Below are 15,752 nucleotides of genomic sequence, written 5' to 3' on the forward strand. Positions count from 1 at the left end.
ACATACATTTATTCCATCTGCATCCAATCCAGTAAATATTAATAATTGTCCTGGAGGTACAAAAATTTCAACCCTCAATGAAAAATTTTCAAACGCAGAGTAATCAATAAGACCAACTGATTTTTTATGACTAATTTCTGAGATAATTAGTTAATAGAAATTCGCGGAGCTCTTTGACGACGGGTGGCATGTCGACATCATCGTGTTATGATGATTGATGCAGAAGTGTTTCTATGAAAAAAGTATGAAAATGCATAATGAGTGGGTCAATCACAAAGAAAAATTTGTTTCTGAAGAATTGAGGCCAGCTGGAGACCTCTGAGAGCGTTCTTCCGCGATAGGCATGTACCTTCAGAAAATTGAGAGGATATAATCATAAACTATATATGGCGTGGAGAATGTCGTAAATCCGAACCAAAAGTAGACCCATTCATTTTATTAGTAGAAGAAATCAAAAAAGATTTTCAAATATAAAAGTTATAGTCCAATGAAAATATTATTTTTGCTTACTTATATTTCTGTTACTAATACAACCTAACCTAACCTAACGTAACTTAACATAACCTAACATAATCTAACCTAACCTAACTTAACTTTTTCATTCTGTCTATTGATTTTTCGTGAAAATAATGCATTTGCATACTTTTTCCACAGAAACTCTTCTGCTTGATGATGATGTATCTCCAAAAGTAAATGTTTCCGCGTAAAATAGATATGATGCATCGATTTCTCGTAATATCAGTAGTCTATGTATAGAGTTTCATGATAATCGTTGTGGGGTGGCTTATCATACTTGTTCATCCATCTTTTATTTGTTTTTGTTTGCACACATCCAATTCTCTAGGTGTTATGGCCGAAATTATGAATAAACTGTGCTTACGTGAAAACTCCACACCCCAATACCCCAAAGTATGTCAAGTTCCTTCGAAACTTGTAGTCTCTACTCCCAAAACACGACGTATTTCATTAAAACACTTACATCAGTGTCCGAATTTCATAATTACTAAAAATATGCAGCCGCTAGATATTTTACGAACATATAATAAAATAAAAAAAGATTTGAAATCGTAAGCTCGTTTTGTTACGTGTTATAATTTAAACTCGTTAACGAATTATTCATTTATAAGTAGGTTTTGAGTGCTAAATGGGTTATGTAACACTTTCTCGAGATGTATATATATATACAAGCATGCAACATATTTGTCCACATCTTGTATCTCAACAGTTTGCGTTTTTCTTATGTAATATTCCTTGAGTCGTTAGTTCTAGTATACAAGGTATTTCCAAACTAATCGCAAAGATTAAATACTATAAACGATTCGCTGTCTTAAGAGGAAACATGTTTAGCAATTCCTTAATTTATTTGTAGGGTTCTAAAGATATTACTTCCGTGTTTCCCAGCTTGGGTTCCACGACCCACAGAGAGTAAATTTGATCATTAAAACTTGGTAATTAGAAAATGGACCCGACACTAGTTTAACCCTTTTGCTTTGGGCCATTTAATTGCCTAGCAATCTCAAACGTCACTTGTCAGCTGATCGACGCCAACTGAGTTTGAGAAGCGTTTCTTTTCTTCACAGTGTATTTAGCCGTAGATTATGTGTTAATTTAGAATTTTTTTGAAATTAATTCTATCATTTCACGGAGTTGATGGGGTGAAGAAAGATTCCGCTTTTAATTTATACTGGTTATACTGTATAACATCGTGAATCCGGTATCGCTGGGAAAGGATTGGTTTCGGATTCATTTATGGTGGCGCCATCTATCGCGCTAACGAGAAATCATATCACATTACATAATAATGTAAATAGAGGGAGACATATGAATAAAATTACCTAAAATCGTATTTAATAATGCATGGAAACGAATTTATAAGCTCATTATGTATGCTGTCGCCATCTGGTGTCAAATATAGAAGTTTAAAATTACGATAAGAGCGAATCAGTCCGGATTTTAGATATTCAGTATTTTATTCCGGAATATTTACGATGTTCAACTATATTTTGTTATTCATGATTCTTTGAGAGAAATTCTGAATATTTCATTCGTAAAAATCTCTTTTTTTACTTGTCATTATTTTGAAACAAACAACTTCTGATTTGAATCAAGCAAATCGATTTTCCAACATGGATGATGTAGGCAATGTTAGTGGTTTGTCTGTCTATCAAATTTGCAGTTTTTCTTTATTATTTATACTATTTTAATCGGTGGGGTTGATATTAAACACTTACATTGGACTTGAATTTATTTGAATTAACCTATTTATTATAAACTAAGCTAAACTTCGATAAACCGATAAACATGCTCGATTTTATGACAGAAACGACATTTCCAGAATTCTAAAAAGTAAAGAAACAAATAGCCTGCTATGATAATAATAAATATAAAAACAAACCTCAAACAAATTCCGTGGTTTACAAAAAGTATCGCGACTTCGCCAAATTTTAGAAATTCCATTATAACCGTACAGGATCGGCTTCACTTGTTGTAACAGTATGAAAGGATCTCGCAGAAATGAAAAATGACGAGACAGTTAAAACTTTATTTAATATAAAAGGAGCGATGGCATGACCGAGGAAACAATTATTGAACTATATCTTCAGCTCTACATTGAACTCAATATAAATTTGGTACTGTGAATGATTTACTGGTAACAAAAGGAATCATCTAGATATAAAAGAACGGGGAAACTTGAAACTGAAGCTAACCAAATTGGAACCTAACATCTATGCGCAGCAAGCATCAAATTATTTCGAATTTGGATTTTAGTTTTTCAGTGATTTCTTCCTAAAATCTACCATTTAAGTTTTTCAATTGTGCAGATCAATTTTTTAATATAGAACATTATGAACACTGATTCTTTTGTTTCAAATTCTTTTAAAAGTTTACTACAGGCAGCGCGCCGCATTTTCTTCCTTCTTGTTGTTCAAAGTTGATTTTAGGTACCAATTTTGTACATAATTTTCACATGTTAAACTTTTCAATTAAAATGTGCCGTAAACAATCTTTGTCAATTTCTATAGTTTTAGCAATCGCACGAATACTTAAGCGACACCTTCAACATATTTTCGGCCATCTTGAGAACGCTTAAACCACACAAAAATACGCGGACTCGGACAAACATTCATTACCATACATTTGTTTCAATAAATTACAAGTTTCAGTTGCAGTTGTTCCAAGTTTCATGTGAAATTTTATAACAATCCGTTGCTTTGTTTTTATGTCGAAAAAAAAAAAGACTACGACTATACTGGTTTGTCTACAGATACGGTAGACATCGCTTGCGAAACACTAGGCTTCAGACTAAACAGCTGACAGTTGTTAACACATCGTTTGTTTTATTTGTTTCTTATGCTATAATACCCATTCATCAGTTTTATCTACGTCACATGTTCGTCTGATGTTTCCGGTTCTTTCTCGGTCTCGTTTTCCTTAGATCCCTCTGCGAATTTTCATTTTTGTAGTCTCCAAAAGTTGTTTCGGTTTTGTTAATTCTTCTGATCTCTTCTTCGAGACATAAGGTTGATTGTCTCTTGGAAAATTTTACATATTACATTCGGAAGACATTTCGTGACAATATTTGCTATGGGAATTTCGTCATCGATCGGTGTCTACTCGCAAAATTTGTACGACATTAATGACCTCAAGAAAGTCGAAGTCTATTTACCTGCAGACAATATTGTTGAAGAAAAAGACTTTGATGACATCGAGTTTTAAGTAAAAATGTTTGTAAACTGTCTATATATGATAAAATATATGGGTTTTGTTTTTCCATAAAGTTCGTTTTTTTGAATATGAGTCAAGTTGTTGCACCCCACCCGGTATAAAATATAAATTATATAATGTTAAGTAATAAATAGAAGTAGATAATTTCATAATTATCATTGAATATGGTTACCAGTTTGAACAAATAAGTTTTATATTGATATTTAGTTTCATCAAAATTCTTGAGAAAAGTTGATTCCAGTGAAAGTGGACAAGGCTACGGAATCGATTTCAATGGATTTGCGTGACTAATAAGAATTGTGGTTAGATACTAACTAAAACAACCCTGAGTATATTAATTTTTTATCTCGAAATCATTACAAATAGAGAAGTAGGTCATAAGAAGCTACAGATGATGGTGTGAATACACCGATTACAAGAATTGTTTCTATTGCCTTCTGGGTATCATTTTAATATACGTGTATATCAACCTTCTGGTGCTATTAGCGATTACTAAAAGTATTTTTCGTCCTTCACACCTTGTAGAATTCTTAGATGAATCTAAATATAGAAGAACGTTTTCTTTTTTCAATCTAAGATGCGCAATACGTTTGTATTTTAGAACAAAAACAGATTACGATTTTAATTTTATTAAAAAGTGATTTACATCTGCTATTGTGAATTTATTTAACATGTCAATTCATTAAATCACGTCAATCAAACGTATCTATCGATTTGTATTGATGAAGAGTCATCATTATATTTAATTGAAGAAGTGTCAAAAAATTCCGACCGTAAAACTGATACACCGATGCGAGTTTTGAGGAATACTGATTAGTATGATAAAATTAGAGAATTCCAACCCTAAAAACAAGTCAAAGTGTCGCCAAAGATAACGAGCACTTGAAACCGTTGATGATATTCATACTGATTACACCATCATCAACACTCACAGTTTGACAATCGTTTCTTTTGACTTTATACTCTGCGGTGTGGATTCATTGTTGTTTTGAGGCAGTAGCCTGTAGTTCTTATACTACGAGCCTCTTTCTAACTGAGGATCAAGAAGAAGATTTTTGTTATTGGTCAAAAACGACCTGAACATATTCTTTGTTCTATCTAATATAGTTATCGTCTTCAGAGACTGAACCTAGCTGCGTATGCCTAGCATAAGCTACTCGAAAGTTTCTAGAATCTGTGGTATTCCAAGAAGTATACGTAAAATGAAAACAAGAAATACTAATAATTAAAAAAATAAAATGGAAGCCTGCATCCCAGCTATTGTTACTTTTTATATTACATTAATTTTTTAAGACCGTGATTCCCAAAGTAGTTCAGGAGTCTACGGGAAACTCATTGGGTGCAATCATTATCGTAAGTGGGAATCCATGAAAATTTGTTTGGTTCCGATAGTTAAGAGCTAAAATTTTTACTTGAATTCCCCTATCAATATAGACAGATAATATTTTGAGAAGCTTGACTGTTACATGAAAAAACACGTCGAGACCTTCCGCGCCGGTCGCCATCCCAACCACAACGCTTTTTCAGCTGTTTCATACGATGGTTGTCGATTTTTATCAATATTTTAATTACTTTTTGACACAGTTATATAGTTTATGGAAAGTAAAGATCCTGATTTAAAATAAAACCTAATCAATTTTAAAGCAGATATCGCGTATTTGACAGATTTGTTCAAAAAACTTGATGACCTCAATTACAAGGACAGTCTCAATTTAATAAAAAAAGGGTGTAATTTCAGATTTTCTCGGCAAATTAAAGTTAATGAAATTTTCACAGTTTTCAAATTTGTTTTACGTAGAATAAATTGATGAATATATTTGATTTCCCTGCGTGATGATTTGAATGTGGTCAGAAGAGGAACTACTCGAACTTAGCACTGATAAGAAGCTAAAAGTGACATTTAAAAATTTTAGCTATATGTAGAAATACTAGAATAATATCCTGAACTGTAGATTTCAAAAAAGTGAAGTTGGATTGAGTAACTTTTTTCTTTTTTCATATCCACTCACAACTCAATCAATTAAGGCTTAATTGATAGTTTTATTATCAAATAATTATTAATGCATCTAAATGTTTTTGATTTTAAGTCTCTTCTGTTTTAAAATTAGTTTTTTTTTGATAAATTTTGACGTTTCGACTTTTATTTAAGTCTTTATCAAAATATGATATTGACAATGACAATTTGCTTATTTATATTGATCTATAGATCACCTTCATCATGAATATCAAAATAAGTATAAAATCAACTTAGAACTTTGTTCCAATAAGAAAAATTAATTTTTTCTTTGTTCCAATATCTCAAATATATAGTAGTAATCATGTTTTCATGGTTCGTTAATGCAGTTCTATTTTTTTTCGTATTGATGACCTCTTAGTCTATTTTCTAAACACTGTGATATCTGCCCAATGTAGATAGCGTCACAATTAGTACAAGGCATTTGATATATAATATAACTTCTTTTGTTTTTTGGTGTTTTAGATTTTAATTTAGTGAAATATTTGGTTTAACCCTTATCCAGCAAGCAATTCCAACCTTTTTCGAAAACTGTTAATTCGTCGTTGAAACCCACAACACAAGTTTCCATAGATAGATCTAGTATTCACTTATTTGGAAATTGGTAGTGATGTAGCTGCAGGGGAATAGACCACCGGATCCAGCAAAATTTTGGCAGTGGTGTATGAAACAAAAAAAAAATTGGAAACCAATTTTCTAAGGCACTCTCTACTTATCTACAATTTACAAAAAGTGGCATTATCCGCATGGTTTTTGAATCATGTTCCTTGTTAAAAAAAATTATGTGAAGACTTTATTAGCACCTATTTTCCGTTTTTTGTGCAAATTTGTAAAATACAGAATTACCAATTTCAAACTGGACTAATCATCGTCGTTCAAATATCATCATTTTATATGTATGTTAGAGATTGTCATCTTCTCATTTCTAACGTTTTAAATGAACAGAAAAAAAATAAATACTTTCAAGAAAATTTATCGTAGATATCTGAAATGAAAGGTGTGTTATATTCAAAACCTACTTTCATGCACTTGCCCACAATATTAAATTAATTTGAAAAAATAACGTCCGTCGTGAGGAATATTTAATATACTATCATTATAATCATGTTTAATAATCTAATCTCGTTGAACTCTGAAAAACTGGACATTTTTAAAAATGACAAAATGTTGTTATGGAGAACTCCCATCACAATTATATCCAACTTTTCCTAGATATTTCCTCTGCATGAGGAGACTACTCCTAAATTAAGTTCCTCCTGTTTTGCGCTGAAATCAGTTTCCAAAGAACTGAACTTATCCATCTCCTTAACAGTTTATTATGCCCTTATTGAGTCGCATCTCCGATATGCCCTTCCATTCTGAGGTACGTGTAGTGCGACTCAATTTGAGCAAGTCTTCAAACTAATAAAGAGAACTGTTAGATATTTACTGGGACTAATCAGCAGGGACTATTTTAATAGATTAAAAATTCTGACTCTTCCTTCCGTTTGCCTAATTCGTAAGCACGCTTCTCCAATTTCAGAAAGATCACGACCTTTAGCCACCTACCCCACGTACAGAATTAGTTAAGGGTTCAATATTTTATAATGCAAAAAAATGCACAGTCACTTGCCAATTGAAATCAAATCGACATCATCTTTTCCCTAATTTGAGGGCAAATTTACTGGGAAAAACCTTCTACTTAGTAAACGACAACAATTTTTTGACTATAAAGCATTTCGAAAAAATATCTATATATCCTTTAATAGCTTCGAAAAAGCGCTTGATCGTGTCAATGATGGAATATTGATATGAAGATCAAGAAAACGAAATGAATGACTACAAGTAGATTAAATTCCGATTACAATGAAAGGACAGAATAATCAACTGATATCACAAATATGTGGATAGCTCTCACTAATAGAAACCTCTTAGTTCATGGACGCTTAAAGCTGAAATCTTGAATAAAATAGAAGCGTTCGAGATTTGGTGCTATTGGAGAATTCTCAAGATCTAGGCTACCAGTAATGAAGAGGTACTCAGATATCTGAATAAGGATCGAGAACTCCTGATTATCATCAGTTATTTCGAGTACATAATGCGAGAAGATGGATAGTTCGCAAATAGGTAGCTAAGAAATATTAGAATATGAACCTGACTGGAAGTAGAACCAGTATTTCGAAAAAAGAGAAGAACGCAATATACGACATAATACTTGGTTAACGGTAATCTGGTTGATGTCATAACGATAATAAAGCGAATCTTCTTCTCTTTAGTGTTGACTTATAGCTCATAATTTAGAAATCAGTTAAATTACTGAACATTTATTTAGTTACTAATCTAAATTAATCACCTTTGCTCAAAATAAGCGAGACAAATTATAGTGAATCGACAATTGAGATTTATTTGTTGAAATCTGTATATTACTTAGTCTTCCACAGAAATATGACATAAAAAACGGGTTGTCGCTGCGCGAAACTGTTTCGCGAAACGAGTCTCGACATCGTACTCAACCGGAAACTTGTTTCGCGAGTATGTTTCGAAGTGAGCCAACGCCATTCGGTTTTCGATCGCGCATCAAAGTGTTTCGCCTTCCGTATTCCTCACAGTGTATACGTGCACCATGTGTTTCACCAAACTACGCCAAAAATGAACCAGAAGAACAGCATACGCATCATTGTCTCGCACCAACTGACAGCTCACGCTATTTTCGCCTGGAATCCGAAACGTTCCGTCCAGTCGACAGAAGACATTTTCGCGAAACGTGAAATTGTTTCGGGAAACAATTTTGCGAAACAGTTTCGGGAAAAAAATATTTGTCTTACAGAAAACTCTAATAAGATTAATTTATGTGCCCAGAAAATATCTTCAAAAAACTTGAAATATTGCCACTTCCCTGTTTGTATAATTAAGTATTCAAAATATATACTGAAAACGACGAATACGAATTTATCTTGCGAGATTGTCAACCACCGTCAAATTGTGAAACATTTTTTAAGGTTTGGGAACAGAATATTATGCGAGGGGACTAAATCTAGTGAATAGGGTGAATGAGGTAGCAATTCAAAGTTCATTAATTTTGGCCATTTAGCCATTGCAATAGCTGTGTGTGAACTGGTACATTGTCTTGATGAAAAAACACTCTCTTCTTATCCAGATGCGGCTGTTTTTGCTTGATTTCTTCGCACAAACGTTGATATTTTTTCCTTTTTCAAGATAGTCATTGAAAATTATCCCACGCGGATCCCAAAAAAAGCGACCTTACCTGTAGATGGAACGGTCTTTGCCTTTTTGGAGCCGCTCTTCCCTTTTCAGTCCATTGTTTTCATTGTTTTTTATTTCGGGTGTGAATTGATGGACCCTCGTTGGATCCATGGTTATAAAACACTCGATGGAAACATCTTCACGACGATTTGTACCATTGTGAGCGAACGCGACTTTCACTAGACGATCATCCAGTAACGCTTTATGGATTTTCTTCAGCATTTCTGGAGTGCTCACCTCATTTGGTCGACCACTGCGAAGACCAGCTTCACCAAGAATAGAATCTAGTTCAGCTTTCACATTAGTTGGGCTAATACCTTTCAAATAAAACGATGTCTACAAATACACTGAAAAAATTCTGTAGGTCAGGTCAGGTACTTCTAGTAGTCAACAAGAAACACAATTTAAATTGTACTTAAAGGGCCGTTTCCTTCAATTGCGTGTAATTTGAGATCCAGAGATTGAAGGTAAACAGTATGGTAAACGTTAAATTTGCCAGAAATTTGTCCAGGTGACTATCATAACTATCATATCATATCGTTGATTTGATATTTGAAAAACAATTCTTAATAAAGAAAATCATTTATTCGAACTGTTTACACCTGCCAAATACATGTATCATAAACAATTCTGTAGAAATTATACTGTCAAACGTCATGGTACATGTAAATTCAAATTGATAATTAAATTAATTATTCGCAGTATAATTGTTGGAACAATTACCCAGCTGATATAATAATATTTACAAGGAAGTGCTCTATTTCAATAAAAAATGTATAAATATTGAAATTAAGTTAATATTTTTTCATATTACTACCGGGACATTGTAATTGCTTTTTCAGTGCGCAACTAATAGTTATACGAAGGGATTCAATTAAATCACAAACATTTTTTTAGTCAAATATTTGCTTATGTAAGCATTTTTATATTTTAATTCGAATTTCGCGCTCTAGAATGGGAATTTTGAGAGGTTAGGTTGGTAACACTGATCGAGATTTGGGTCAGACAGATGTAAACACAATAAAAATAAAGATCATTTTGAAAAATTTTTTTTTAATTTATTCAGGCTATCCAAGAAAGAAGTTTACACTTACTACATAATTCCCATATCGCCTTTGGCCGGAACCCACTTATAAACCCCACCTCGTCGGTGTTGCAGGTTCTCCTCTAACGTGCTGAATTCGTTCATCAACTAAATAACCTACGAAAGGGAATAATACATATAGTAACTGTACATGCATTTATTAACACAAAATGATTTGTTGTAATTCACGAAAGTTGTTTTGTTCCTACGAGTTCCATTTTGTTATCCGTCACGTGATATTAAATGGACACACGCTCCTCGAAAAGAAATCCCTTCGTAATAAATCCCACAGCCCTGCAGAGAACAAATTTCACAATATCAGGGCTATTCATGAGATTTATCGCTCTCTTCTTCTTCAAGATTTCTTGATATATATGAGAGGGTCGACTCGATTGATTAAAATACTAGATTGCTGTATTTACAACCCCTATAGTGTTTAAAAGTTAAAAGTTTTGCGAATGCATTAACTAAAATGTTGCCAAATTGATTTGTTCCCATAGGTCTTGTGTACGCTTGCCATTTAATTTAACTAAGCATGTCTCCTTCGTGTATAGTCGAAACTTGACATATATATTTTTTTTTGTAAATTTGGTAGAATTGTCCTGTCACTGTGAAATTTCACATCGAGCGCTGTGATCGATTCAGTTGTGTTCCTACTATGTACTCAGCTCCTTGCTAATTACGTCCTGTACAACCTCATTCTTTTCAAAAGCTCTGTTTAAAAATTTTACATTTTTTCATTCCATGATTTATCAGCATTGTTACTAATGTTAACCTTACATTTAGATAACGCCATCTAGCGGTAATAATAAGATTATTATGAGAATTGTTGTAGATGGGCAAATGTGAAAACTTTCCAAATCTCCACATGTTTCTTAAAGCCACTTTTGTTATAATTTTTTACCTGAAGCTGTGGCGTTCCTGAAATATGACCGACGACTGAGGTCTTAGTTCCCTATCCGGTACAGAGTTTGACGTATCAGATTGGATCTAACTCAATGAACGTTTTGAATAATATTCCGACTATGGCTTAATTGAATTACAAAATTATTGAAACAAAACGACTTCATTAACCGAGGGATTCCTTGATGATATTATTGATGTCAATATCATGTCATGAAGAAGAAAAAATAATAGTTTTCGCGTGATCCGCTTCCATTAAACGTTGCAGCATAATGAATTTGAGAACTTATGCCATGACATATGCAATTTAAGACGATTGAAAGTTGTGTACAAATTGAAATACAAAAAAAGTAAATTTCTAATAACCACTAAATAGAATGAGAAACGCATTGCTTTCAATGAGAAAACAAATTTGTTTGTTGCAAATTTGAAAGTTCTTATTTGAAGAATATGACTACGTATGACAAAATATTTCTTACCTTTTCAAAATATTGATTATCGCCCAAAAATTTTCATCTTGGGCACATATTATAGAGTACAAATACTTGCCTATTTGTATATCACTAAATAAACGAGAACCCTCCCATTTATACCACTAAATATCATCATAGATCTCACATTTCTCAACTTGATGATAGATAGATCAGCCCATGAGGTCATTCTTTTGATAATAAAGAGCTAAATACATCTCAAAAATGAATCATCCCACTGATGGGATAACTATCAGTAGTAATAATCCACACCGTCACCGTAAGCATTGATGTTTTTACCAAGATGTTAAGAACCAATTAAGATTAGAAAACGGAATCTTTAAAAGATAGTACCAATCAAAAACCACGAGAGATGGTACTGGAGTTTATGAAGCACCAATTGCTCAGAAAAGCTTGCCATTGAATGTATTTGGATCCGCAAGCATTGAGATCCTTTATCAACGCTTAAAAGTGTCCTTAGTAAGAGCAAACAGACCTGTTGGGTTTGGGCTACCATTCACACAGAATGTGACTTGTCGACTCAATAAAAACCAACTAAACATACTAAAACGTCTGTGGGAACGAAGAAACTCCTAATTATACGTAGTGCGGTCCTTAAATAGAAAACTATCTTCTGAACCAAAGGGCCAAGAAGTCTTGGACCGCGCTACATTACAGGATATCCTGCCTTAACAAAAATGCTTAAGACTGGAAACTTATAGAAGCGGAAACGTGTCCTCTTTGAAAATTCTAGATACTGAGAGTTTATTTGGATATTTAGGATTTTATACTGTTGAATTCCTAGCTCTTTTTGAGACGATAAGCTCCATCTCCATCCTAATGGTTTCTGTGTGCTCAATATTTGTTTTTCTTCCACCTGTTTATTGATATTACTTCGACATGATTTCTTTAACCTCTTTAAGGTTCTCTAATCACATACTAAATTCTTAGTTCTTCTCTAATACCGTGGGAATAGGTCTTACGCGAGTTTTGAAGTTTCTTATCTTGTTTTGTAAACTGATAATAATTAAGGACGCTCGACATGATGCAATACAATGTGCAAGAAATTGCATGCAATCCCTCGCAAAATCGAAATAATACATAAACGAATATTGCACTTCGCTTGCCTTTATGCCTATTGTCATTGCGTCATGGCTGCCTCTTATTAAAATTCCATAAGTCAGCTGATCTAAGACTGACATTTGGTAGTTTCTAAAACCAAAAGTAACTAGATTTTTCCCTAGAATTGCAGCTTGCACGCAATAAAAGCTGACCTTCATCTGCGCATGCTTTTGATCAAGAAATATTGCATCTTGCATTGCATTGTACGTTGTATTGCATCAGGTCAAACATCCTTTATAAATTTGAGACTAATTTTCATTCAAATGTTTAGCATCACTCCAAAGAGGGTAGAGAAGCTTTTTATGCATGAATTTATTTACGTGGACTTTATTAACTTATGTTTGGCTCAAAATATGATTTGGTCTAGAAACTGAATGCCTTCGATTTTGACAAGAATAACGGCTCTTTTTGTTACAGGTTACGCCCTTGAAGGATAGGATACTATGGGGCTTTACAAACAGTACTTTAGGCTAACAAGATATGCAAAAAACAATTTCTTAGGTGTTAATCCGCAAAAACTCGGGCAGGATGGAGTTCCACTTCAGATGCTCGTATCACAAAATTTTAGTCACAGTAAGTTTTTGATGTATTTCGATAGTTACTCAATTTGTAATATGTGATACAAACCCAGTTTATTATACCAAAAATCAGTCTCTGAAATCGATAGTTTGGTGATCGAAACGCGTTTCAGACAATGTAATTGTAGCATGCTCAGTGAGGTTTTGATTCTCTAATCTGAGGATTCCTTCCTTTTTATTTTATATTCTGCGGTCTGGATTCATTAAAGTTTTGACACCTAGAGCATTTGTAGTATATCGTTTTTCAAAAAACTTTCTCAATTTTTACGAGCCTCATCTCCTTTTAGCAAAGGAGCAAGACGATGTTTTTTGTTATGCATCGAAACAATCCGAAAATATTCTTGGTGTTGTCCAGAAGCGTTTGTCAAATCTCCAAAAGTTTTAACAAAACTTGGACTACAACTTGCTACTTGATCGATTTTATTATAGTAGAGCTCGAAAGACCACTCGAACAAGTTGTTTTGAGAGATGTGTCAACTTGAGGCAATTAGAAATTGGTCGAAGTTGTTTCGCTGGGGACGAGAATCATTAGAAAATCACCCGCGTGGTGGAGGTCCAGGGAAACAAAAGAAATTGCAGCATAGACCAGCACTTCCATCAAAAAGTTATCTAAGAAGTGGCATCGGAAAGGAATCCCGTGACAAGAAAAGCAGAGTTCACAAAAAGCCTCAAAAAAGTGATGGCTGCAATAATTTGGAAATGGGAAGATGATGAATGGAAAATAAAGAGGAGGTTTTGAAAAATAAAACGTACTTTAATGGTTATCTTTATTCTTTATTAAAGATTGTTTGGTCGTACTTCAGCAATCTGGTAAAGGCGGGAACATAAATCTTACATCCATATAGTTCTGGGTGTTTCGGTATCCAAAGTTTTATTTTAAACTCACAATTTTCTGGTAAACAAATTGTTTTTCAAAATACGTATTATCATGATAAAGTATACCAATTTTGGGGTAGCTAGATCTTTTTCTTCACTCTCATTTTACTGTACTTACTCGTGAAATTGCAGATTCAGTCACAGACAAACAAATAAAGCGAAGAAAAAAATGTTGAAATGGAAAAACAAAATTTAGAGCAAGATTTCTTCTTCTAGAATGTAATTATCTAAAAATATCCATTCTTGTCGATTTTATTTTGTTTTGGTATTAGATTTTTTTTATCTTCTTTAATGTGATATTCAAAACTATCTCCTCCTATGAATTTACACGTAATTATTCTTAATTTATTTCATAATAAATGAAATATACCAGTTTTTATTTCATAACATTTTTTTTAATGAATCTCACTTTGGAATAATCAAATTTCTCTCGCAACCATCAAATTATATAATCTTGAATAAACAATAATCTTTTACCTTGATGTTTTGGATTAATTTGATAAAATTCCTCTATTAACGCAATTTATTCAATAGATGATTGTTTTCATTAGTATTTTTTACTGTAAAACCATCTCAGGAGGGGTGAAGACCATCAGCGCCACATCCTAATATAAATTAGTGGCAATGAAAGCATTGAACAAAAATATGAAAACGCTTACTTCACCATATGGACTGAAAAATGTAAGCCAAGGTGAATTATATCAAATTCTCTTCTACCCTTTAGAGTATAGGGCTACAAAAAGTTACATTTACATTATTCAATATCTTAATTGTATACAATTTTGCTTCATTTCTTCTTATTCCTATTCTTAGCTTTCCCCCAGTTTCTTTTGGTCTTCCTCTGCTTCTTTTTTGTTATCCTTCGGCTTACTAAACTTTTTTCTACTTGTCTTGAGCTGCAGCTCAACTATCTTCTTTCAATGAATTCCGTGACTGAATTTACTTGCAGCTCTTCTCTAATAGATCATCATTTTTTGTAACTCCTTCCATTATTTTCAAATATTTCATTTCTGTAGCTTGTATTTCACTTCTGCTTCTAGTACAACTCCTAAATATTGCACTACGTTTACTTATCATTCGTTTTTTTCCCTTCATTTTCATTCCATTTTCTTATAGCACTTCATTCCAATAATTATGTTTTGTTGTAATTCTTTTTCAATCCCTGTTATTAATGCTATATCATCATCAAATTTACAATCTGAAATATCTATTCTTTCTAAATATCTATGCCTCACGTACTTGCATTTTGCTTCTTATTAATTACATCGTCTATAAATACGACGAACACCATCATCCTCTTTGTCTAAATTTTTTCTTTGGTTTTATTGTTTCTGACATTCCCTTTTCTCCATAATACAATTAAGATGTTTTCTACTACTCTCATTAGCTTGTTTTTCACATTTTCCCATGCTTTTGCCCTTGGAACCCTATCGAACGCCTTCTCCATATCGATAAAAGAAAAATACACTTTTATTTTAACTTTCAAGGCTTTGTTAATTATTTTATTTAATGGGAAGGTCAAGATATATAGATCTCCAAGTATGCCCGCTTCTGACTTTTAGATACAAAAATTGGATACGAATAAAGAGACTTTATAGCAAAATATAAGCAGTGGACATGAAGTATCTAATAAATATCCTAGGGGTAACGAAAATAATCGAAATGAAGATACAAAGGAAGAAGCTAAGGATTGAAGCAACATTTGCAACGAATGAAGAATGAGATAACTTAAAAAT

General features: G+C 33.0%; 1 protein-coding gene across 2 annotated transcripts in view; it reads left to right on the forward strand.

Moving 5' to 3' along the window:
* LOC130900667 (scavenger receptor class B member 1) overlaps window positions 1-15,752 on the forward strand; it is a 100,455-nt gene that overhangs the window by 47,356 nt on the left and 37,347 nt on the right. For both annotated transcript variants that reach the window (XM_057811428.1, XM_057811427.1), the window contains exon 2: window positions 12,980-13,135. In XM_057811428.1, coding sequence (XP_057667411.1) covers window positions 13,006-13,135 — 130 coding nt within the window. In that variant the 5' untranslated portion in view covers window positions 12,980-13,005. The remainder of the gene's footprint in view (window positions 1-12,979; window positions 13,136-15,752) is intronic.

The sequence above is a fragment of the Diorhabda carinulata genome, chromosome X, assembly GCF_026250575.1.
Source record: "Diorhabda carinulata isolate Delta chromosome X, icDioCari1.1, whole genome shotgun sequence".
Lineage (NCBI taxonomy): Eukaryota > Metazoa > Arthropoda > Insecta > Coleoptera > Chrysomelidae > Diorhabda > Diorhabda carinulata.